Source organism: Trachinotus anak, unplaced genomic scaffold, assembly GCF_046630095.1.
Source record: "Trachinotus anak isolate AG129_WGS33_773 ecotype Australia unplaced genomic scaffold, CSIRO_AGI_Tana_v1 ptg000019l, whole genome shotgun sequence".
Classification (NCBI taxonomy): domain Eukaryota; kingdom Metazoa; phylum Chordata; class Actinopteri; order Carangiformes; family Carangidae; genus Trachinotus; species Trachinotus anak.
The window spans coordinates 10,162,014-10,188,712 of record NW_027273870.1 but is presented as its reverse complement, the minus strand read 5'-3'; the positions used below and the strand labels follow the sequence as shown (position 1 = coordinate 10,188,712).

Genomic DNA, 26,699 nt, shown 5'->3' with positions numbered 1-26,699 from the left:
CACTGAAATAAATTATAGTAGACACAAACATAAACAGCTCAAGTGGCTTGTGCTTGGTTTATTAAGATGATGAACAAGAGTCGACACAACTTTAAAGTGTTTTTTTTTTTCTTTTGATGCCATCTAGTCTTGCAAAGAAGTTGCATCAAGCAGAATGACAAATTAATACATTTCATCAATACTACACCACGAACTTTGTATGCTGTGCATATATTTAGGGTGCATTGTATGTTTCTGGTACATGCCGATTATACAGTGATAACTGATCGCAATGATTTGGTATGAATAAGTAGTGGTTGGCTTGAATATATGAGACAGGAGAGAGGAGAGTGCAGATGAGCGGGAGAGCAGGTCATATCATGACCATTAGCATTGATCTGAAAATTGAGAAGTCTGTGTGGTGTAACTGTAGTGTATATGTAAGAATACAACAGTTTGCCACATTAGCATGAAGGAACAGCCATATGCTCATTAATGTTGTTTTTAAACACAATCATGGCTTTTTTTTAAATCCAGAGTGATTTGAGTTCTTCTTCTGCTCTGTTGCTGTTTGTCAGAGGTGCATACCTGAGGTCCATCTCAAGTTCATCAAAACAGATGTCATTTTCTCAATGTTACTTTTTAAAGGGAACCTGTGAAACACAGAAATTATTTGTTCAGGTCAAACTTAAACAGAGAGCAAGTCATAGAAAATGCTAATGCAGACAGAATGAACAGAATGATTATTGGTAAATGGTCGTGTTTTTTTCCTCCATACATCTCATATTAATCTTTGAAAAACTATGTAGTTATCATCACTCTTCATATGCTTGTAGTGTGCATAGCTCTGATCCTTTTTTCATTTTCATTTAGCTTCAGACATAATTGTGTTTACAAGAGGTTAAAATATGCTTTCAGATTAGTGCTACGTCTTCATAACCTCATGCTGAACTGAGGGCAAACTGGACACGACAGTGACTTACTATTGCAAAGTAATCTTATGAGACTGGATGGGCTGATGCTATCTGATTAGCATGCTTACTTCAGTAAAAAAAAATTGCTGGAGACGATGGAAAGCAAAGAAGTAATAAAAATAGAAGAAAAACAAGATAAAATTGGGGTTGCTTTCCATCACTGGAGAAAGCTCGTGACCAGTGAAGGACTGAAGTTTGATGCTAAACTCAACTTTTCTTACAGACTGGTAAGTAAACAGCCGTTAATACTGATTTTGACTATGTAGCGATAACAAAAACCTCTATATTGCACCTCTGCTGTACTTACTGTACATACCTCAACAACAGCCTCCCTGTTATTGTCCACATTCAGGACGGCACTCGCGTTCTCCATGTCGACTTGGAAGATGTTTAGCATGATGCTGATAGGTGATAATGTGTCTTCCACACATTTCTGCAAGGTAAAAACAATCATTATAATTTGATTTCATTTTTTATTTGATAGAATTTACTAACAAAATAATTTGAGATATTTATCCCCAACATTAAGGATAATTAATGAAACATGACTAAATGTGTCAGAATTAAAGGTAATGTGTGAACGTTTTACCTCTAATAACGATAAGGAGCTATGTATGGACATTTTTAAGATGAGGATGCATATGCACATGCATTGTGGGTGACATGATACACAACCCTATCAAGTTTTCATACTATTCCACTCACTTACAGGTACACCAAAAGATGTATGCACAAAATGGATATAAACAATACAGGAAACTTTATTGTTAACTTAATTGTTAAACTCTTATAAAAAGAGTTGATGGTATGAGGGAGAAATGCATTCAGCACATTTATTTGATCTAGAGAAAACACACAGTGGATTTTAGTGAGTAATGATAAATATGAACACAACTTGTTTGTTTACAATAAAACGCCACCTGAGGCCAGAGGCCTACAAAGCACGATTTGAGTTTTCAAAGTTACAACTGCGGTTCATTGTTTAATGAGGTAAATCACCATGGTAACTTATGATGCACACATAACCAGCTCAAGAGCAGGTTTACTTCAGAGACACACAAAAAACTACATAATAACTACTATAGCTTCATTTTAATTGTAAAAAGATCCTTTAATCCTGACAGGATTCCTGACAGTGTTGATGCTGTTAGACCACTGCAGCTCAGATATTAACTACTTCTCTCTGCTTTGGCAGCAGACACAGTCTGACATGACTTTATTTATTTTTTAAATCTGGATCACATATTCACAATTCCTGTACTTTTTTTTACATTATATATTTACTTACTTACTGCCTGTTATGCCTGCTGGCATTTAGGGCAACAACGGAGGATCGCCACTCCTGTCTCGGGCCAGTAATCATGGCCATTATTTCCTTAGCATGACTTTAATAATTGGAAATTATTTCTTGTGTTTCTTTTCTATTCTTGTTATGTGATTATATTCTTTACATTTCTCTTTGTAGAATAGCACTTCTGGCTGTTGCTATCACCAAATTTACCTGCAGGTTTGACCATATTTTAAGTACTTTATTTATAATTCTGACAATATTTCTTATAATTAACAACTTAGCCTGTTTCACATGAACATGCTCATAGCTGGACAGGAAAAAGCAGAGTCAACCGAGCCAGCTGATAGCCAGCTTCATAGTACAAATAGCACAGAGATATGGGTATGTTAAACTTGCTTTGTAGTACAGGCCTCAGGCCATTAGATCACATTAACAAAAGCAGACATGTTGGACCATGGTTTCAAATATAATTGGAATGCTTTACAAAACTCCCTCCCACTTTCAAGGTGTTGTATTGATAGAAAGATCGAAGGAAATTAAGGAGATTAGCATCCATACAGATGCAGTCGTGGTCAAAATTATTGGCAACCCTGAATTTCAAGTACATAATTCAGAATATCTACAGAAATAAATGATAATGAACCAAGGCTGAATAACCAAAATATATTAATAAAATGTCAACGGTAACAGAACTTGCAAAATTGTGAAATAATTCAAACAAAAATGCACAAAGTGTACCCCAGAGACAGTTGAGATAGTTGGAACCCTTCACGAATATTTAGTTGCACATCCTTTGGCAACAATGGCAACATCCAAAGATTTCATGTACCCAGCTAGAAGTGTCTTGTATCTGTCTGCTGGTAGTTTCTCTTTTATTGCTGTCAGTTCAAGCTCTTTTAAGTTTTAAGAACATTTTATTAAATATTCTGGTTATACAAAATTGGTTCATTAGCATCTATTTCTGAGGATATTCTGAATTATGTACTTAAAATTCAGGGGTGCCAATAATTTTGACAATGACTGTAGATAGCTATCATTTAAAATAAATATAACAAATATAGGCTTCACAAAAATATCCATACCGGCATGTAGATGGTGTGGTTGAGGCAGGTGTTTTTATCCCTCAGCTCGTAGGTAGCAATGAGATTCCTAGATTTCTTATCAGTTGGATTGAAGAAACCTCGATATGTTTGTGTCATTGCATCCACTTCAAGGGTGTATGAGATGTTCAGTCCTGAGTTAATTGTCCCTGCAAAGGGGTACGGGGTGTTATGTTACACTTTGAGAAATATTTTTGGCCCCTCCCCTTAACCTTGCACAGTCCCTTATTGGCTCTGGTCCGTCCCTACCTGCTTTACTCCTTGTTGTTTCAACCATTTCAAAGCAGGTTGTTAAGTTAACCATGGGTAAATTTTCATCTGTGTTGCCTGGGCAGTCAATTTGCTCAGTGCTTATCTCCTCAGGTTGAAAAGACAGATGTGCAAAGACACTGACGACAGGCCTGGATCTAAAAGACATTGATTACAGATTGATAATTAAGACATAGGATGACAGTATACCAATGTATGAAGAAAGGATGAACAGGGTTCCCAACACTAGCCCACAATTTCAGTTATCTCATTGCATTGCATTAGCAATAGAGACAGATGCTGCTACATACTCTACTTACCTACAGTACATTCATATACGATATACTTGAGACATACCTTAAGACAATAGCTGTGCCCTGTGATCCGATTACAATACGTGGGAGTCCATTCTCTCCAAGGTCAGTGCCCCCAGTGATGGCCTGTCCAAAGAATCTCAGCCCAGGTTTAATATTCTGTCCCATGATTCTCTGGAATAACAGAGATTAGGCAGTTGAAACTGATTTCTGTAAATATTTCACCATGTAAATTTGAGATTGAGAAATCTGGATCAGGCCTTGTGCTCCATCCATCTCTGGTGCTCTTACTTTAAGCAGCATCAGCTTAACTAGTCCACTATTGAGAAGGAAACCCTACCCATGCTCCTTGTCTTGCGAAATTTTAAAGCGTATCTGGGTTTCAGTACAAGTGCTATAGTGGTATATACTGACCACAACCCCTTCCTTAACCACAACCAGAGACAGATGCGCTGGGTGTTACTTGAGTGAGTGCTTGTGTCAGATCACTGTCAGTTGTTTGTCACTTCCTCATCAGTGGACATCTATATCAGCCTCCCAGAACTGGTGTTCCTGACCACCAAGCTGCCTATGAATCCATTATGTTGTTGCTGTGGCTGCTGCTTAGGCCTTGTGAGTAGGATTCTTTCTTGTCCTTGCTGACTGACTGTGTGACAAATGTTTCTATTGGGCAAACAGCTTTATTAATGCAGAGAAAGTTTTGTATGGGTTCCCTGTCGTTTTTTCAGTTATTTTTTGGGTATTTAATGCCTTTATTGGGTAGCACAGTCTAGAGTGGCAGGAAATGAACTGACAGAGAGGGGGAATGACCTGACAAGAGTTGGTGACCCACCTGCTCAGAGTATATGTGGTCATGTGGTATGCAATCTTACCACTCGGCTTTTGAGTCGCCCCTACATCTTATTTTTAACCTATTTTCTCAACTCTGTAGGTTACTTGAGTTTTATTTCCTAGATAGTGTGGGGAGTTTTGTTTGTTATTTTGGCCTTGGAGACCCTGATGTTTCTTGCTTCCCTTAATCCCATGTTATTTTTGTTGCATTTTGCTACATGTGTTATTCTGATAATGTACACCAACCTGTTCTTTGTTGTTTTGGTTTGTGAGAGTAAACTTGTAAACTTTATGTTTCTCCCTGTGTTCCCCTGGACAGGGGATGGTTGTAACAATATGCCTTATATTATATAAAAATATCAAATGGGCATCTCAGTCATAGCAACAGAGAATGGATTTTTCTTTTTATTTTCATTTTAAAGTCAGTTTTAGCCTTATCTATTGGCATATAAGAATATACTGAATGTCTAAGTCTATAGATGATGAAGCACTACTGATTGATGAATTGAGGAAATTTATCTTTTTTTCTTGCTTGTTGCATGATGGACTGTCAGGAAATCTGCTGTTATTATCTTATCTATAGCATTCTTTTTTTTTTTTTTGAAAATGATAAAACATATCAGAATATCTCTGCCTCACTTGGCTGAAAAAGCTGCGTATCCCTCTGCGTCTGTCACCAAGGTAGATGTACACAGTGCCCCTGTTATCGTCCTCTAGGGGGGCTCCGACAGCAACGTCTCGGAGTCCATCTCCATTCAGATCTGCAAGACTGGATATGCTTGTGCCAAATCCACCTGTGGATGGGGCTATCACATTCAGTTCGCTTGCAAGTTGCATCTGTGGGAAATATGAACATTGGTCAATTGATGAAAACAAATGTGTTCATTTTCTCTCAGTAACCTCATGAAAGCCTAAGTAGTGTCACACTGAATCTGAGGCTTTATCACAACCCCCACCTCATCAGTCAGTGTGTAGACGTAGAGCTGGCCTTCTGTCATCTCCTGAGGCTGGTAAAACAGTGGCGCTCCCACCAGAAGGAAGTCAGTGTTACCATCTGAGTCGATATCTACTGAGCACAGCTCTGCACCAAAGTAGGAACCAACCTGAAAATTTGCAGACAAAGAGGATTTACATAATTAATTTAAAAAATAAAAGAGAAATGCACTGTCCTATCAATCTCAAAAGACCTACATATACAAAACATATATTTTATATTCAAGAAAACAGCGCTTTGGGATAATCCCACTGCACTAGTCATGATAAGCAATATCTACTAATCAAGATTTCCTGTCTCTAGGTCCTCTCATCAGGGTTGCCCTATGTCCTCCTTACTATTTGTGTTATCTCTAAAGCTACTTGCGCAGGATCATGAATCAGTCACCATCCACAGCACATCCAATTTCTTATCACTTTATGTGGATGATATTCCAATTAATTTTTTTTAAACCTCACCAAGTTGATGCCCCTTTTGTAAAGCCTATTTGACAGATTTTGAAGTACTTCAGGACACCAAGGTTACCTGGAATAAATGAGCCTTACCACACCTAAATTAATTAAGTGGCCTCACCTCAATAATATCCCAACAGTTTCACATTTCAAGAAATAATCTGCCATATGTCGAGTGGTAATCCTGGTGTTCTTCTCTCTACCCATTACAAACAATAAATCCAGGGTCTAGAGGTACTTGGTTTAAAAACTAAGATAGCCTTGGGGAGGCAGGTATCCTAGGGGTACCCTCGTGGCTGAATGGTGAAGGTGACTACCATCATGGCTCTCATCCCGGGAATATTTGTTGCATGTCATACTTTTCTGTCTCTCTGCATTTCCTATTTCACTCATTCTATCAGAAGAAAGGTTAAAAAAAATGCCAAAAAAACTTTTTGCTTGGGGCATTCTAGTGAAAACAGCTAAAGGAAATTTGGCTCACTAATATGTCATCTATTTTCCATATGGTATGAGATCCAAACTTTCACCAAAGTTGAAAAATATTCCAAACTCTCCTGATTTAAATGACAATTACTTTAAAATACACAATAATCGTCAAACTTTCCCACAATGAAGCCAATTTTTTTTTCTTTTTTTTGCTTCTTTTTAAGTAAACAATGAAGAATCAAACACAAAAATAGTAGTAAAGTAAAAGATAGACATTCTTTGTGTTTCAAACAGTCTCATTCAAGTACAAGAAATCATTTCTTTTAACAATATATATGATAAAGCAAGACGTTACCGACCTGGTCTCCAATTAGTCTTTGGGCTGTGGTCCAGTACTTGCAATCATGTCTGAAAAATATGACCTGCCCTCTGTGCTTAAATCTTGGAGCACCCATGAAGTATAGAGGAGCATTATTCCTCTCTCCAACTGATATAGAGTATCCTGCAACAGCAATATTCACATATGACATAATCTGCTAAATATTCACTCACATGAAAGTGGTTATACTACAGTGTTGGAAACATTCAGTTAAAGTACAAAAATATGAATAGAAAATGCAATTTCTGAAGAAATTGTGGTGAGATTGCTGGATTCTGCAAAAGCTGATGGTGAACTGTGTTGCTGGCTGCTTAAAAAAAAGGCTAAAGCTGAGCGTCATAGCTGGAAATGCCACAAATGAGTCTACATGGTTGGCATAAATTTGTATGTAGGAATAGATGAGGTTGTCTGAAGTGAAATTTACATGTAGAGTGCATGAACTCGACATGTTTTTGGTTTTGATAGATACATTGTGTGAAAGAAAACAAATTTGCCTACACTCTGGCAAAAAAAATGATGTGTGATTTTCAGTACAATTCAACACCCTCTTCCAGTCTAAGTGTGCTGTCACCCACTTTAGCCTCTGAACATTCCATCCATTCTTTTCTGTGGGAGATAGTGCTGACAAAATGTTGAATATCTGAAAAGTAATTATAGTCATCTCCCATTCAAGCCACGTGTTTTAATGTTTACAATGAACAGTGTGGGACTAGTTAGGTGCCAAAAAAGTGAATGGAAGAAAAATAATATTGAAAATATTGGGGATTGCTTCTACAGCAGTCTCACCGATTATGTTTATTTTATTAAGAAACCTAATGATATCATGTCTTCATATGAAGGGATAGTACCCTTTCACTGAGTTTATAATCCCATGCATTTTTGCTAGATTTACAATACAGAGATCTTTGTACCATTATTTAGATTGCAAACTGACAGAGGTAATTACCAAGGCAAATTTAAAAAAAAATCCTTTACCCATGTAGTAGTCATTCTCAATGTGTGGATCTTCAATTTGTGTTTCTTTTTGTTCATGGAGCTCTTGGAGAGAGCCCCACCAGCTGTTTGATCCCATTGAACCCAGGATCAAGGTATCCTGTGAACGGAAATATTCAAGTCTAGTCAGAGCACACACAAAAGTGATGTTACCAACAGATCAGATTCGGAGTCAATAGATCAGATCAAATGAGCAATACTCATGTTGTCCCCATGATTAAGTGCTAAATATTACACGCATCAGCATTTTAACCCTTTATGACTTCTGTCCAGAGAAAAAAATTATATGTTTGTTAGAGGAAAAAATAATGTTTTTTTCCCTCTAACACCAAAAATCTTGTTCTTTTATCAAACAACACAGTTGAAATACCTTTTTTCAGTGTGTTCCAGTGTGAACAGATTGTATCATTTGAGCAGTTTGTCAGGGCACATAGTTCTCAACACAGTTAAAAACTCTAAGATATTGCTGAGATAAATACTTCACTCATGCCATGGCAGAAAGGATTTAATCCATCAAGCGTGTTGTCCACCACGTTACCTGATTTAACTCATATTTTATGAAACTGTTGTTAAACATGCTGTTTATGAACATGATGAAATACTTTTCTGTCTAAAAATACTATTTATCTGCACCTGTATATATGAATAGTTAGAAAGCACTGTGATGATTTACTGCAGTTATGGGTTAAAGATTTCAAATGTGTCCAAATTTGTATTTTTGACTTTTCCTAACATTATAGAAGACAGGACTGAATCCACTCTGAGACAATTCACCAGTTATGTCTCCTGCCTGAGCCACACGGGAGCCTAAATATGAGACCTGCTAAAACTAGGCCTGCTTTTATAATAAAAAATCTCACTTTACACAATATAGGACCTTTAACTCATGTTTTGTGAAACTTGTTGTAAATACTTTTTATGAATATGATCAAATACTTTTCCCTCTAAAGATACTGTTTATCTGCACCTGTATGATATATCATAGTTATGGCTTAAAGATGTAGATTTTGAATGTATCCACATTTGTTTTTTTGACTTTACTCACATTACTGAAGACAGCACTGAATCCATTCTGAGACAATTCACCAGTTAGGTCTCCTAAATATGAGACAAAACTAGTTCATGTTATTTCATGATTTTTGAAACAACATTTTTGTATGAAAGGGGAAATAAACAGTTAAACATCACCTCCCAATGTGAAGATCCTTTTCTGAAAGTTTTCCAGTATTCCTGTGAGTCTATCATAGTTCTCAATTTTGAAGACATATTTTTCTGTCGGTTCTGAAGCAATGGCTCTAAATTTGTCCAGCTTAGCTACTCTGACCTGAAATCAGAATGCTTCTTGAAATTATTGAGTATCTCCAAGTCTGATGTCAGAAAGACAAACAACACAGTTTTGCACAATATTGGACTCAATACTGGGATCAATAAAAGTTTCACAATTTAAGTCCGAGCGTGGCCATGATTGTTACAGTACTACTGAAAGACAAAATATGTAATTGTTCTCATGCTGGTAAAACCATGTCTGAACTGTTGTTTTTTTCTGACAAGTATGACTGTGTGTCATCTGCAAAACAGTGAACAGAACAGTTCCTTGAATTGACCCCTGAGGTAACTTGATTAATCATGTAATCAACAATTTTATCCATTGGGTAAATAAGACAGAATAATGAGACATATTATATCACAGCTTACCCCAATGACAAAGCGAAGGATATTTTTATCAGCGTATCTTTTAATAATCCCTTCTCTGTCAGTATCACTGGGATCTCCATCTGTGATTAGTACCAGAACCTTAAGAGCATCTCGAGAGGCACCAGCGTCTGGGTTTTCCAAGATATCAGTCCTGAAACAAATGTAAATGTAGCATTTGTAATGTTCAAAATAAAACAAAACTCCAGCTATGAATATGAATGAATTACCTACATCAACAAATAAGATGATCATAGTGTTAATGTGGTACTCAACAGGTTAAAGTTATTTGTTGAACAACTCGTTTAAGACTTTAAGAACAGTATGTGTAATGTAACTGAACTTACAACACAAATTTGAGGGCTCTGTATGTGTTGGTGAGACTCTTCATGTGGGGCTCTTCCTTAAGTTTATCAAGAGCTCTACCAGCTTGATAGTCATTGAAGTCAAAAACCTTCCTGTAATTTGAGGAGAACTGAACTGCTGCAAACTAGAAAAAAATATAATAATAATAATAAAATAATATGCATTACATATATACATATATGTTGGTATAATACAGTTTTACAAAATATTATGTATATACAGTATAATTCAGCAAATAAATGCTATGAATGCTTTCATGTTGCAGCAGGGCAGTAACCTTGATTGATCTGTTCTGAAGGCTGTCCATTATATCCACTATGAAATCTTTATTTTTTGTGAATTCTTGTCCAGTCATACTTGCTGAACCATCAACAAGAAAAACAAGGTCCACAGTCTTTTTTGTGCATTCTGAAAAAAAAAAAAAATTGAGTGAAGATTTGAGTAGAAAATTTGTCAGGACAAAAACATGCAATAAGAACTGGATCTTGTAACCAAGGAGTTTGAGAAATTTACTCTATTCAAATATTTTTACCGAAAGCAGATGTGGAAGAGGAGCCTTGAAGATCATCTGTCATCTTGTGACATGCACTGTTTTGATAGATGTCATGACATTCATGGACTTCACTGGAACTGCAAACCTTAATCAAAACATAACAGAACATAATTTAAGCATGTTAGCATGCTAACTAACTAGCACTAAACACAAAATGCAGCTGAGACTGATGGAAATGTCATTGGTGCTGCAGGATCAGAAATAAAACAATTGCAATAACAGTGCAATTACAATACATCCTGATTAGAGCATGAAGGTCTTTACCATCTCAACAGTTGTTAAGATAATTCAGTCTGGCCCAACAGGTTGGACTAACTTTACCATGAGCCACGCTGCTAGTGTAAATATTTATGTGGATGGCATGGTTAAATAATGACTAAAGTGGCAAACCCTTGGACTCCAGTGGCTTTGGCAGATATGGATTTGTTTTTGTGAACTTCCGATGATACTAAAAGTATGAAAATAAATTCTACACTCTGTGGTGAGATTATATCTGAGTTGAATCTGTTATTTGTACTGGTAAAAAAACTGTGTTAAAATATTGTGAGGTCTGTCCAATTAGTTTAAGTGTTCAATCACTAACACATTTCTATTAAAGGGGGGACTGGACTTGGGAGCAAGGATGGATTATGGTTGTGAATATTCCACAAAATAAATCAAATGTTCACTGGTCACCAAAACTCACCTCACTAGGTTAGAATTTGCTTGCTGTTTACAGATATATACAAAGTGCTTGCTGCATATACTTAGCTACTTGTCGGACTTTTATCATTCAGTCTAAATCAGTGATCGAATGATCTAGACTTGTGCATATGATGCTCCCAAATAACACTTAGAGAGTTTGTTACACTTCAGGCTTCATGTTTTATATTTTAAATCTTAAAAGTTTTGTGCATCTGGATAAAAGAGTATTTAAGGTTTGACAATTGACATATCCTATTGTCTTGAGGTTTTGAGTGGCATGCCAGTTCTCCAATAGCAAGCCACAGAAAATATTCATAGCCTGCAGCAGTGATTGACTCTACTGTAACATATGAGTAAAACGAAATGAGTATTTTCAGTGATGAGGAGGGGGAGGGGTAAAAACATCTTATATGGTAATAATAATATATAATAAAACTACAATTATTAAGGAGCATCTTTAGGCTACCAGGTGTATCAGTTCCCAGATTAGGACAGCACCAAAAGCAACCAATTAATTCCAGTCAGACACTTTGCTGCCTGTTCATACGACTGATAATTACTAATGATGTAGTCTAATATAACAGTCCTGTAACAATTCCTCTGTCATGATAGTTATAATGTTAAGTTTGTCATAAAATTGTTTAGACAGTTGTTGATTTAACTGTATGATAATTCATTTTGGAGGATGTAATGTGTGGAGCTGTATTACATTACACAGAGAGGTGTTTCTGTTATTTAGCCTGCCTTCATGAATTTAAATGGGGTGGACAAAATAATAGAAACACCTGGACACCACAGCGAGTGTCCCTATGTTGCAGAGTAGTTTCGTGTTGGCATATCACTTTACCTAAAGCAAACTCTGACTTTGGGAAGACTGCATTTGGATTTTTTGCCCCAGGCACACGGAATAAGCTATAGAGTATTTTTAAAATTGATAGTTAAATAAGTTATCCACATTTAGAAACAAGATTTTAAACCTTCTCGCTACAGATTGTAATACCGATGAGGTTATTTTCCCCACTGAAAAAATGGCTGTGTTTTACAATCTTGTCATTTCATACGTTTAAAATTTTCCTTGTGTGTCATTTTTTTATTAGAGTTTTCTAATTTCATTTTCTGTTATTTAAATTGCATTGTAAATTATTTTTGGACTATCTGTTCATAAATTATTTTATTACATTTTTATAATGTACATTCAGGTCTCTCTTGAAAAAGATAGTCCAATCTCAGTTGGATTTACCTGAAAAAATAAAGATGAATAATAATAATAATAATAATTGTTTTGGGTGATCTTGATTACTAATAATAAGGAACAGCCTTTAAAAAACATATTGACTGATCCATAATCATGACTTCCATTCCAGGGATATTTCTTGCACGTCATACTTTCCTGTCTCTCTGCATTTCCTGTTTTGCTTGTTCTACTATCTAACAACACAGTTGAAATACTTTTTTCCAGTGTGTTCCAGTGTGAACAGATTGTATCAGCTGAGCCGTTTGTCTGGGCACATAGTTCTCAACACAGTTAAAAACACCAAGATATTGCTGAGGTGAATACTTCACTCATGCCATGGCAGATAAGTAATGATCCAACAAGGGTGTTGTCTGCCATGTTACCTGACTTGAATCATATTTTATGAAACTGTTTTCATAAATACTCTTTATGAAAACAGTATTTATGAAAATACAGACAGTGATCCTTTCATCATAAACTGCAGGCCCTTCTACTCCCCCCGTGAGTTCACCTCATTCATCCTGGTCGGTGTTTATATCCCACTACAGGCCACAGCAGATACTGTGTGTGGAGCGGACCAACCCGGACTCCTTCGTTATCGTCCTTGGTGACTTTAACAAAGGTAACCTCAGTCACGAACTGCCCAAATACAGACAGTTTGTTAATTGCCCGACCAGAGAGGGGAACACTCTGGACCACTGTTACACCACAATCAGTGGTGCTTATCACGCCGTCCCCCGGGCTGCACTGGGCCACTCTGACCATGTGATGGTCCACCTGATTCCCACATACAGGCTGAAACTAAAACTGTGTAAACCTGTTGTTTACAAGAACCTCCAAGAACCTCCAATTGCACCAATCACCAGAACAAATTCCTTGTATGTGGAAACATACTTGGCAATAAAACTGATTCTGATTCTGATTCTGATTCTGATTCTGAACGCGATGAAATACTTTGCTGTCTAAAGATATTGTTTATCTGCACCTGTATATATGAATAGTTAGAAAGCACTGTGATGATTTACTGCAGTTATGGGTTCAAGATGTGGAATCGAAAGTGACCAAATTTTGTCTTTTTAACTTTACTCACATTATGGAGGACAGCACTGAATCCACTCTGAGACAATTCACCAGTTATGTCTCCTGCCCGAGCCACACGGGGGCCTAAATATGAGACAAAACTAGTTCAGCTTTTTTCATGATTTTTGAAACAACATTATTGTACAGAGGAGGAAATAAACAATTAAACATCACCTCCCATTTTGAAGATGCTTTTCTGCATGCTTTCCAGTATTCCTGTGAGTCCGTCATAGTTCTCAATTTTGAAGGCATATTTTTCTGTCGGTTCTGAAGCAATTGCTCTAAATTTGTCCAGCTTAGCTACTCTGACCTGAAATCAGAATATTTTTTGAAATTATTGAGTATCTCCAAGGCTGATGTCAGAAAGACAAACAACACAGTTTTGCACAATATTGGACTCAATACTGGGATCAATAAAAGTTTCACAATTTAAGGCCGAGCGTGGCCATGATTGTTACAGTACTACTGAAAGACAAAATATGTAATTGTTCTCATGCTGGTCAAACCATGTCTGAACTGTTGTTTTTTTCTGACAAGTATGACTGTGTGTCATCTGCAAAACAGTGAACAGAACAGTTCCTTGAATTGACCCCTGAGGTAACTTGATTAATCATGTAATCAACAATTTTATCCATTGGGTAAAAAAGACAGAATAATGAGACATATTATATCACAGCTTACCCCAATGACAAAGCGAAGGATATTTTTATCAGCGTATCTTTTAATAATCCCTTCTCTGTCAGTATCACTGGGATCTCCATCTGTGATTAGTACCAGAACCTTAAGAGCATCTCGAGAGGCACCAGCGTCTGGGTTTTCCAAGATATCAGTCCTGAAACAAATGTAAATGTAGCATTTGTAATGTTCAAAATAAAACAAAACTCCAGCTATGAATATGAATGAATTACCTACATCAACAAATAAGATGATCATAGTGTTAATGTGGTACTCAACAGGTTAAAGTTATTTGTTGAACAATTCGTTTAAGACTTTAAGAACAGTATGTGTAATGTAACTGAACTTACAACACAAATTTGAGGGCTCTGTATGTGTTGGTGAGACTCTTCATGTGGGGCTCTTCCTTAAGTTTATCAAGAGCTCTACCAGCTTGATAGTCATTGAAGTCAAAAACTTTCCTGTAATTTGAGGAGAACTGAACTGCTGCAAACTAGAAAAAATATAATAATAATAATAAAATAATATGCATTACATATATACATATATGTTGGTATAATACAGTTTTACAAAATATTATGTATATACAGTATAATTCAGCAAATAAACGCTATGAATGCTTTCATGTTGCAGCAGGGCAGTAACCTTGATTGATCTGTTCTGAAGGCTGTCCATTATATCCACTATGAAATCTTTATTTTTTGTGAATTCTTGTCCAGTCATACTCGCTGAACCGTCAACAAGGAAAACAAGGTCCACGGTATTTTTTGTGCATTCTGAAAAAAAACAAACATAAATATATATATATATATATATATTAAGTGAAGATTTAAGTAGGGCAAAAACATGCAAAAACGTGCAATAAGAACAAGATGTTGTAACCAAGGAGTCTGAGAAATTTACTCTATTCAAATATCTTTTACCTTGGAAAGCAGATATGAAAGAGGAGACTTGAAGATGATCTGCCATCTTGTAACACGCACTATTTTGATAGGAGATGTCATGACATTCATGGACTTCACTGGAATTGCAAACCTTAATCAAAACATAACAGAACGTCCATGTTAGCATGCTAACTAACTAGCACGAAACACAAAAATGCAGCTGAGACTGATGGAAATGTCATTGGTGCTGCAGGATCAAAAATAAAATGGATGACCTGTTGATCTCTTGATGGCACTAGAGGAAGAGTTAAGAGATCACGGGTGCAATTACAATACATCCTGATTAGAGCATGAAGGTCTTTACCATCTCAATAGTTGTTGAGATAATTCACTCTGGACCAACAGGTTGGACTAACTTTGCCATGAGCCACGCTGCTAGTGTAGATATTTATGTGGATGGCATGGTTAAATAATGACTAAAGTGGCAAACCCTTGGACTCCAGTGGCTCTGGCAGATATGGATTTGTTTTTTGTTAGCTTCTGATGAATTCAGAAAGTATGAAGATAAATCTACACTTTGTGATGATATTACACCAGAGTTGAATCTGTTACTTGTCCTTTTAAAAAACAGTGGCCATGTAGTGTAATCAGTCCAATTAGCTGTAGTGTCCAATCATTAACAAATTTCCATTAAAGGGGTGGACTGGACTCGGGAACGAGGATGGATTATGGATGTGACTATTCTGCAAAATGAATCAAATAATCATCGGTCACCAAAACTCACCTAACTAGGTTAGCATTTGCTTGCTGTTCACAGATAAACAACAAACAACACTTAGAAAGTTTGTTACACTTCAGGCTTCATGTTTTATATTTGAAATTATAGAAGTTTCGTGCATCTGGATAAAAGAGTATTTAAGGTTTGACAATTAACATATCCTATTGTCTTGAGGTTTTGAGTGGCATGCCAGTTCTCCAATAGCAAGCCAGAGAAAATATCCGTAGTCTGCAGCAGTGATCAACTCTGCTGTAATAGGAACACAATATGAGTATTTAAAGTGAGCTGCTACACTAGGGGGTATCTACTAAATTTTATATACTTTGCAAAGTGTCAGGCCCACACTTACAACTTAACTATTTTTTTATGTTCTTAAATCGCCTTATTACTGACTCTGACTTGATGATAGCAGAACTTAGCAGAAAACTGTTGTTGTGGGGACTGCACAATTTCCTGGGCTGTTTTGCTGTGTTTTTCTAAATGGTTCTAGGCAGATTGAGAATCATACAACAACAATCAGAGGGGTCAACTTTTCTCCGGGGTGGGGCTGGGGGGGACTTGCTGCTGCTCTGTCTTGTCTGTCTGTGCACTGTCAGTGTCTTTTCACGCAGCGACCTTAAACTTACCATGGAGCAAAATAATTTTACTGAGGGTCAAATAGTGCTATTTGCACCTTTAAGGACTGTATAAGCTGCTCATGTACTATTAGATTTTCTGGGAGATTTAAAAAAATATAAGTGTGATATGATGTTATGATATGGAAGAAGATGGAGCTCAACTACGACGGGGTCAAGCCCAATTTAACCCCTGTGAGCCACGGATGGAGTGAAGCGGATAGAAGAGATGTTCAACTAACTTCAAGGTTAAAAAATGGTATGGTCCACTTTAGGGGTGTCTGAAATCATAAATCGATTCCTCCAGGCATGAATATGGGAAATATACTGTAATATTTACAATTACAGGTAACCAGAATATATAAATGTTTTAAACCCCCGACCTGTTGTTTTTACCTTTATTGGGTGGGGGTTCCAAGTCTTAATCAGGGGAGTCGCCCCCCCCCCCCCAATCCCACCTGTAGTTTAAACCCTGGTTCTAGGTGGAACTTGGGTAAATGTGGCTTCCACTGTAAAGCGCTTTGAGCGGTCAATAACACTAGAAAAGCTCTCAGTCCATTTATTATGTCCTGCCTTGATGAAGTTAAATACAGGATGTCCAACAGGCTCCTGCAGGTTGTATATGAGATTTAATGAGATTTTAAACAATAATATAGCAGTAAACAACTATTTTCTATGTAAAGATATAGTGGAGTAACGGTGTCCTGAGCGGCGTAGAACTAAGTCACACCCCCTCTGTGTGTATTGTAATCTGAGTTTCTGTGTTCTCTCTTTTGGTAATCAGGCTGGAAATGTGGGATGTTTGTTCACTTCAGTCCCTCCTGTTCAACCACCATTTACAGTAAACACACAGGCACTGCCTACATGCAAGCTGATACAGTACAGTATAGAGTCTTAAGGTGAAAGCAACAGCGTTCTGGTGGCAGTGACAATTTCCTGCACTTAAGAAACCACTTTTTCATCTGAAAAGGCTCAGACGAAGAAAGACATGAGACCAGTCATGGGGAGCACCGGTTAAAATCGCGGTCAGCCAGTGGACCATTAAAAAGTCCCGAAACTTAAGTTTTTGCCAGCTCCATCAGTGTAGATGAAGTCCAAGGCTGAATGTCTTTTGAGACCGACTGTACTACCCTGTCTTTACCCATATGGAGAACGCTACAAGCTGCTTAAGGGCTCCAGCTTGACTCAGAACTGATTTTCTTCTCCTCAATGTGTAAGTAACTTAATGCTACATGTTATGTGTCTGTTTTCATTTGTGACTGCTACAGTAGCATGATGAAATGAACTTGCTGTTAAAAAATATTATGAATTTGTTTGGCAACTGTTGCTATCAGCTTCATCCCAGCTACACACCTGTAAAGTTTCGTGACTGCATCTTGCACATTTGCAATGCCAACCAAGATCAGATCAGCCCAAAGAAATTTGATTCATGATATTGATTCGTTCAGTATTTTGAAGCAATGCCACAGAGACAGTGTATTTCCAATTAAATGCAACTGATTGAGCTTTGTGATTTTCTTACAGTCAACTGGTAGAGTGTGGAGTCTTCAGCCATCGACAGTCGAAAGTACTTGACGGGTATTGTTTTGTCTGTAAAGGGAATTTCTGTGACAATAGCATCTGATTAGTGCTATTCAGAAAATTGCCATCATTCAGTTACAGTGCAAAACATGGCTTAATCCAAATGTATGTATATGGATATGTATATTTCCAAGCACATACAGAGTTTGGAACTAACAGGCCATGACATCCACATGGCCAATGCAGATTATCAAAAACTGACCATAAGTCATACAACTGCAACTTCTACATTTAGTATAGCTAGGGTAATATTAATAATTATAATAATCACAGTAAAAACGCATTAAGTTAAACTCAGTTTAGATCCATCCATTTAGCCATCCACCTATTACCTAAACCTGCTTATAATTGTGGATAGTGGATATTCCAGCTGATATTAAGTGAGACATGGGGCACACTTTGACTCTATAAAGGTACCTGTGTAGTAAGGTGTGATATTGCATGTTCATCGCTATTGGGAATTCTGTTATGAACTGTCATGAGAAACTTTCTGAGATTAGATTAGAGATCAACCTCTCAGCATTTACACAGTGATGATTAGGGTCTGATGTCCTATCTTATAATGCGTTTTATCTCCTCAAAGTAAAATGCCTCTGCAGACTATTTTGATGATGGTGGGTGTTTCCCACATGTCACAGCACATATGACTGATATCTGCAAATCCAGGAGGATGAACATTTGGATTTAGCCCATGCTTTCATTTTATATTTTATGCAGACAGGTAATAAATTAAAGGAAACCCTGAACAATGCTTGACAAATGCAAATTCTTTATTACAGGTTACAAGGGATAGTCGAGTGGTTTGATGAAAATGGTGGGAATCATATACTATGGCCTTGGCGTCTGTGTTCATCGCTCCAATAGAGTTAAAGAAGTAACAAGAAGTAATAAAGCTGCTCTGGAAGCTCATGGTGTTCTTACAGTGTACAAACACTGTAGGAACAAAGTGTTATAGTAAGGTGTAGGACCTACACCTTACTATAACGCTTTGTGTTGGTTTCCTTTAATTTATCACTCATCTGTATTTATACATTGTTGAAAATTGTGTCATTTTTCGAAAAACATATTTATGTACCTGGCAAAAGGAGACACTGGTAAGTTTGGCTTATATCAAATTTGCATGTTTCTTCAGATCCATTTAGCTGCTGGGCTGCAGTGAACACTGCCCTGTGGATGAGGTTAACAGCTATGATAACAGTAATTTTCTAGGTCCCATCAATACCAGGGACCAGAAACAGCACATATAGAGAAAACCCATACACATGGAATTTATGAGGGAGTTAATGATCTTTGCAGTTTATCCTATAAAAAGCCACAGCCGTGTGTACTGACAGCTGCTCTGAGGCCTCTACTATGAAGCAGGTAAACTTAAGGTTTGACCCTGGGTTTTCTCCACAGTATTTTCTGCTGCACACCTAACCTGCTCCAGAGCAGGTTAACCTCAGAGGATCAGATCAAAACCTGGTAACAGCCCAACTAGGATAGTAAGTATGAGCACTGTCAGGAATTCTGTTGCAATTAAAGAATATTTGTTCAATTAAAAATAGGCTACAATAGTTGTATGTAGTTAATGAGTGTGATAAACTCTCCCTCCATTTGAAGTTCTGTTTTAAAACCAGAGTGGACACATGCAAAGCCAAGCCAACAGCAAAACAATCCGACTGATCTCTAAAAATATATATTGCTCTTTATTCTTTGACACTTAATTGTAACGTCTTCTGTCTATGTCGGGATCCTGTAGGACTGATGACTCAGTAATTGGTCAGTAGTTGGGCTGTTGAGAAGTTTTGATCTGATTCTCTGAAGTTCAATTGCTCTGGAGCTGGTAAGGTGTGCAGCATAAGTCACTATGGCATTGTACCCTGGTAAGAAGAGAAAAAATAAGCCACTGTCCCAACCGTGAAAAGCCAAGTGATGAAGCTACATTGCTAACCAGAAATCCTGCTTCATAGCACAGGCCTCTGATATCAGTAAATGATTCTGCCTAGATTGTGAATGGATGTCAACTTGCAAAGAGATAGTCAGAACTAGTGGTGAACAATCATGGTGAGTCCCAGGTCAAGGGAAGCGACCTGAAACAACAGTACTTACCCTTTGTTCTTGCCAAACATGAATGGAAGCACTTTGTTTCTAGGGAAATCAGTTTGTTCCATAGTAGAGATGTGAGGGTTTGTCGTGTCAATGTTGAAAGCCAAAGATGCAGAGATGGCTGAAATTTGTTAAAAGAAATTATGTTTAACTGAATTTCCTAACATTTAATCTCATGTAATGTTTTGATCAAAAACTGGCTAAAACTGTGCACATGCCAATTAAGAATAAAATGATTATGGTGCTTGTGCAGGTTATACTGTGGCCTTGAGGTTAAGGCATCAACCATGAACAACAACGTCTCTGTACAGTGATAACACATTTCCCTTCCTCCTCTCTCCTGAGTCCTTCCCTCTCCTCTTGAAATTGCCACCACTATTCCTCTTTCTGCTCTGTTCCCTTCTCTTCACCTTCTCTGTCCATCAATCTGCAGGCCCTCCTTTTAGCTCAGAAATAATCCTTGTCCATTCTATCACACATGCCCACCGGATGTACTGGGCACGTGCGTGCTGGTGTAAAGAGGAAGCAGATTGTCAATCCTGCAGTTGGTTGGTTACAGAAAATACTATGAACAAGGAACAGCAAAGGCAGCTGATGTTCAGCTCCCATTTGAGATCCTCTGTGATTGTGGTTCCCAAGAAGTGGAAATGCTCCACGGTAGCCACAGGGGAGTCGCACAGGGTGATGGGGGTGGGTGGGGCTGGGCTCTTCCTGAAGTCCACTATCATTTCCACTGTCTTAGAGCGTTTAGCTCTAGGTTGTTCTGCCTGCACCAGGTCACCAGACGGTCAGTCTCCCACCTGTAGGCAGACTCATCGCCATCAGAGATGAGTCCAATGAGAGTGGTGTCGTCTGCAAACTTCAGGAGTTTGACAGACTGATGGCTGGAGGTGCAGGTGTTAGTGTAGAGGGAGAAGAGCAGAGGAGAAAGAACGCAGCCTTGCGTGTCTATATAATATCAATCAACCCACTCACTTCATAACTGGCTCACTAGGATTTCACACAAAAGCACTTTGTACTTTTCTCTGGGAGCACTCTGATTCAGTTTGTGGATGACCTTCTCCTTTGCTCCCCTTCAAAACAAGCTTGTGGTAAAAATGACCCCTCTCCATTTACTGGCAGACAGCAATTATAAGGCCTTAAAAGGAGGGTATGAACTTTGGAATGTAAACAATTGGTTAATGAATGCATCAAGTGATTCTAGATCTCCAAAAAGCTAACAACGAATAGCAGATGATGTCCTTTTTGGGCAGTTGATGCTGTCCTTGGATCAGAGATTTTGCTGAACTCACTTCACCTTATTTAACTGCTCATTTGACTCTTGTCCACCTTCCTTATTACTACAATGTCCCGATTACCACATCTCATGTCAGTGTTTACTGTACTGTCCACAGTACTGACAATAAAAGATGATGATCATGCTTGTATTTATGTTGATTTGCCAGCAAACTTTCAATTATTTTAGGGCAATTGTTCTTGAAAACGGAGATAAAGTGACTTGAAGCAAATACTGCGAGTAGCACAAGGAAGAGACAAGACTCAAGGCCATCTGGGAAAAAACCAAGAGATATTAGATCTCTCATTAAACTGCTCTGTCTCATCATACCTTGAGTTTTTTATTTAAGCTTAGCAACCTCCATTTTAACAAAAAGAAATTACACAAGAATTATTGAGGCATCAGTGATGCATTAAATGAATAGTTGAGAATGGAAGACAAAGAAAGAAAGAAAGAAAGAAAGAAATACAAGATGCAACAGAAGACCTGCAAAAGACCTTGGCACATGGATATCATTCATCAAGATCATATCCTTCAGCCATTACATAAGAAGTTGAGACTTATTTGACATGAAAAAAGCCTGATTAAAAATATGCTGCTAGCAGAACTTAGACTCATGACTTCAGTATTCCTAAAATCCTGTTTGCAGCCTTGATTTTAGCATGTCACTCCTCATAAGGCCATAAACTTGATGTATCAACATTTATGTTTGTCTATGGATTTTCAGCTGTTCTCTCTTGCCCTCAGTCTTTACATTAAGTTAGACTAAACACACCTTGACTCTGGCTTCCATCACAGTCATGATACTTGTATCCTCTATTTACTTTTGTAGGTGAATATTGGTTTAGATCTTACCAACAGCTACTGTGTAGGTGAGCCAGACAATGAGGTTCTTCACATGCATCTTTTTCATCAGTTTTCTCCAGATTAAGGGACTTTATGAAAATGATTACAGGGAATGAGGGGCTGGAAAAGGGGGAGGGTAAGTTTGCTAAAGGAAGAGGAGTCTTTTTTTTTTTTTGGGTGAGCAGAGGCGGGCTTTTAACTTTATATGAATAATTCAGTTTAGCTGTTCTGGTCACAAACAGAGGCCCACACAAAGAAAAATAAACTTTTTACTCACTTGTTCTGTGTGTCTCAGTGATAGCTGGTTTCAACTCCAGTATAATGAATTACTTAGTGAACGCCAAACTACAAACTAAATACATAATGTCCGGTATTTAAATGTCCATCCATACCTCTTTCATATGGGCAAACCTGCCAATGAAAAGGACAAAACAAGATTCACAGAAAAGGCTTTTTTGCCTTAACACACCAGCGCCCCAGGTTATGAACATTACCACGTGAATAGAGAAAATGTTTGTTTGTCTTTCTTCCTCTATCAACCTCAGAACTCTTCACTCCTCTGGCTGTTGTACTCCCATACTTTCCAGAATTTGCCATTTCTCATCTGTCCACCAGAGGGCCCCAGAGTTTCCCATTCACCTAGTCTGACTCCACCCTGACAGTGATCCAATACCCTGTACTCTGTTTCTACTCCACAAATTCTGCCTGTAGTCTGTAGCTGTTTTGAGACCTTCTGCCTGTTTCACCCTGTTCTGCCTATGTGTGCTGTATAGTCGTATATATACACATATACTATTATTAGGGCTAGCCAATTTGACACAGGAGTAAATGTTTTTAAAACGTAAAAAAAAAAATTAACTTAATTTATTATAAGAGTCTGTGACCACACTAGCTGTTACAGGATGTAGCACTTTATTTAGGCTATATGCCCTTTGAAAAGTTTGAGACCACATGCCAACACTCTATATGCTGTATACCCCCTAACTGGGATGTCTGGAGTAAAGTGGTAGTATGAGGCTTATCCTGGGTACCAACGCTCCTGCAGACAGTGAACAACTATCATCACCACATCTGGTTTCACTTGAGGTCACATTTGAAATTCAAGCGTCCAAGTTTATGCCTGAACATGAAGGGGGTGGGGTAAACTTTGTGTATTAAACATTTTTACAATGCATGAATTTCAATATGTACAGTGACAAAAGCATTGTGATTATACATTTGCATAGTTTGGCACCCAGCAGAGAAATCCTAATTCCAACTATGGTAAACATTTTCAGACTTTTTTTTTTGAACTGCTAGTGGGTTATTGTATCGTCACTTCTGATGTGGCTGTGATGTTTGCTAGATGCCATCCATGTATGTTTAAAAACATAAAGGATTCCTTGCATTTATTTTTAATGCAATTTTGCAACTTCAGATTTGTATTGAATAAAAATGAAAGGAGATATGAGAAGCATAAATTGAAGGAGTTTCTCTTGACTTGAACTTTTGGGTTTTAGGTTAGGGATTCAGAATAGCTTTTAAAAACACTCTTAACAAAGACCTCTCAGAAGAACCACACCTGTGTGGACCTATGCAATTGATAGGCAATTGTTGGGCAACTGGTGGGCAAAGCTATTTTTCAATAGCTAAATCAACACAGCATACAAGCCCATTTCAAAAAAAGTTGGGACACTGTGTAAAATGTAAATAATAACAGGATACGATGATGTGCAAATTATGTAAACCCATATTTAATTGAAAATAGTACTAAGACAACATATCAAATGTTGAAACTGAGAAACTTAATTGTTTTAAGAAAAATATTTGCTCAATTTGAATTTGATGCCAGCAACATGTTTAAGTTGGGACATGTTTACCACTGTGTTGCATCACCTCTTCTTTAACAACACTCTGTCAACGTTTGGGAACTGAGGAGATCAGTTGCTGGACTTCTGAAAGTGAAATGTTGTCCCATTCTTGCCTGATATATGATTTCAACTGCTCAACATTTCGGGGTCTTCTTTGTTGTATTTTTCGTTTCATGATGAGCCAAATGTTTTCAATGGGTGACAGGTCTGGACTGCAGGCAGGCCAGTTTAGCGTCCGCACTCTTCTGCTATGGAGCCATGTTGTTGTAATATGTGCAGAATGTGGTTTGGCATTGTCTTGCTTAAATATGCAAGGCCTTCTCTGAAAAAGACGTTGTTTGACTGGCAGCATATGTTGCTCCAAAACCTGTATATATCGTTCAGCATTAACGGTGCCTTCCCAGAGGTACAAGCTACCCAAGCCACAGGCATTAATGCACCACCACACCATCACGGATACTGGCTTTTGAACTGTGCACTGATAACAAGCTGGATGGTCCCTCTCCTCCTTAGCCCAGAGGATGCAGCATCCATAATTTCCAAAAAGAATTTGAAATTTTGATTTGTCAGACCACAGGACAGTTTTTAATTTCACCTAAATGAGCTTCGGCCCAGAGAGTTGGGAACGTTCCTGGATCATGTTTAGATATGTTTTTTTTTCTTTGCATGGTATAGTTTCAACCTGCATTTGCGGATGCAGCAATGAACTGCGTTCACAAACAGTGGTTTTCAGAAGTGTTCCCGGGCCCATGCAATGATTTCCACTGTAGAATAGTATCTGTTTTTAATGCAGTGCCACCTGAGGACCCAACGATCACAGCCATCGATTATTGGTTTTTGGCCTTGTTCCTCGTTCCTTTTTGTTAATTGGCAACAGGTCATTTACTGACCTGTTGCCAATTAACCTAATAGTTGTAAGATATTCAACCAGGTGTTTTGTTTTGTTTTTTACCATTACACAACATTTCCCGTCTTTGTTGCCCTTGTCCCAACTTTTTTGAAATGTGTTGCTGGCGTCAAATTCAAATTGAACATATATTTTTCATAAAACAATCACCATTTCAACATTTGATATGTTGTCTTTGTTCTATTTCCAATTAAATATGGGTTTACATGATTTACCAATCATCATATTCTGTTTTTATTTACAATTTTCATAGTGTCCCAACTTTTTTTGGAAACTAGCTTGTACACTGATAAACATGGAAATACTTGGATACAAAATGTATGTACTCACCCAGACAGTGTTTTTTCTCAGTTCTTATTTTTACTAATAAAGAGCATAAAATATACAACAAAATGAAAGCACAATACTGCACAAAAAATTCATACACACACAAATAATGGGAGGCGAAAAAATTGTGCTGATCTCAAAAATATTTATGACGAAAGATTTTGCTCACTTCAACAAATGTGCCCTCCTGGGTTATACATAACCCTCTGCTTTACATAAATACTCCCACAGGATCTTGAATAAGACTACTTCTGGGTAGGAGTACAGAAATAAGACTAGACCCACTGCCTCATGGTTGTATGCCTCTGCCAACCAACCAAGTTGTAGGAAATGTGCTCTGAATCTCCCCTTCCTGAGTTACATCATTAAATAATGGCCAGAAGTGTGTTTGCAAAACGTTCTGATGTCACAATGAAGTTGACCTTTGTCCATTTGGATATAAAATGTCATCACTTTATCATTTTATCCGATTTTTGAATATATTTGTGTTAAATTGTATCATACGAATTAGTGAGTTATGGCCAAAATCTAGTCAGTACATCTTTGAGTCCAAATGGAAATTTGTGTAAAATATAAAGAGATTCCCTAGAGAAGTTCCCAAGATGTTATTGCATTGACAAGGCTAAAACTGTATTTTTTGAGGTCACTGTGATCTTTGACCTCTGATCACCAAAATCTAATGAGTTTATCCTTAACTCCAAGTGACTGTTTGTGCCAAATGTGAAGAAATGCCTTCTGGAGTTTATTGTGATATCATGTTCGCGAGAATGGGATGGAGGGATGGACAACCTGAAGACATAATGGCTGTCGCTGGTGCAGATGCATAAAAATTACAGTTAAATTCCCTCCAAAAGGGAGATGTTGTTTTCCACTGTTGTCTAGATGTTTCCTTCCAGTTTGTGATTTGATGACAATGCCATTTGTTTCCCATTTTGTTAAATATTTTAATACAGCACATGTTTTCTGTGGATAATTGTTGAGGACTTGAGTATAATTTAAAAAATAACTTACTAAAAGGTGCATGCAAGTATTTCTAATTCTACTGTTATTGTAGTTTTGACAATGTAATCTTGTCCTTAAAGTGATAATTCTGGTTATTTGACATGGGGCTGTGTGAAGTAGCACTTATACATAGTGAGTGTATTAACAACAGTAGATTCGGATAAGTGCCCTCTCAGTTTAGAAAAGCAGCCGGGAGGACCTAGAAAGAATACACTTCAACTGATATGAACCTATTAACAAGCTGAGTGATGTGATGCTGCGGATGGGGCCATTGACAAAA

At 37.6% G+C, this 26,699-nt stretch overlaps 1 protein-coding gene across 4 annotated transcripts; it reads right to left on the bottom strand.

Annotated features, from left to right (window-relative positions):
• Positions 1-43: 43 nt before the first annotated feature.
• On the bottom strand, positions 44-22,480 carry LOC139635789 (integrin alpha-L-like). 4 transcript variants are annotated; one of them, XM_071503246.1, is made up of 25 exons: positions 22,343-22,480; positions 20,215-20,332; positions 19,199-19,290; positions 18,065-18,147; positions 15,190-15,301; positions 14,912-15,042; positions 14,617-14,759; positions 14,273-14,423; positions 13,766-13,901; positions 13,602-13,675; positions 10,573-10,678; positions 10,318-10,448; positions 10,022-10,164; positions 9,678-9,828; positions 9,171-9,306; positions 9,028-9,080; positions 7,965-8,082; positions 6,970-7,112; positions 5,695-5,841; positions 5,378-5,575; positions 3,951-4,081; positions 3,594-3,751; positions 3,327-3,493; positions 1,270-1,386; positions 44-632 (listed from the first exon to the last, which is right to left on the bottom strand). In XM_071503246.1, the coding sequence occupies exons 1-25, from the start codon at positions 22,398-22,400 to the stop codon at positions 615-617; spliced, it is 3,015 nt and encodes a 1,004-aa protein (XP_071359347.1). In that variant the 5' UTR covers positions 22,401-22,480; the 3' UTR covers positions 44-614. The 4 variants fall into 4 exon arrangements, with proteins under 4 accessions (XP_071359347.1, XP_071359346.1, XP_071359348.1 ...); XM_071503245.1 differs by lacking the exon at positions 9,028-9,080 and adding an exon at positions 8,716-8,789; XM_071503247.1 differs by lacking the exons at positions 9,028-9,080; positions 9,171-9,306.
• Between the last annotated feature and the right edge of the window lie 4,219 nt (positions 22,481-26,699).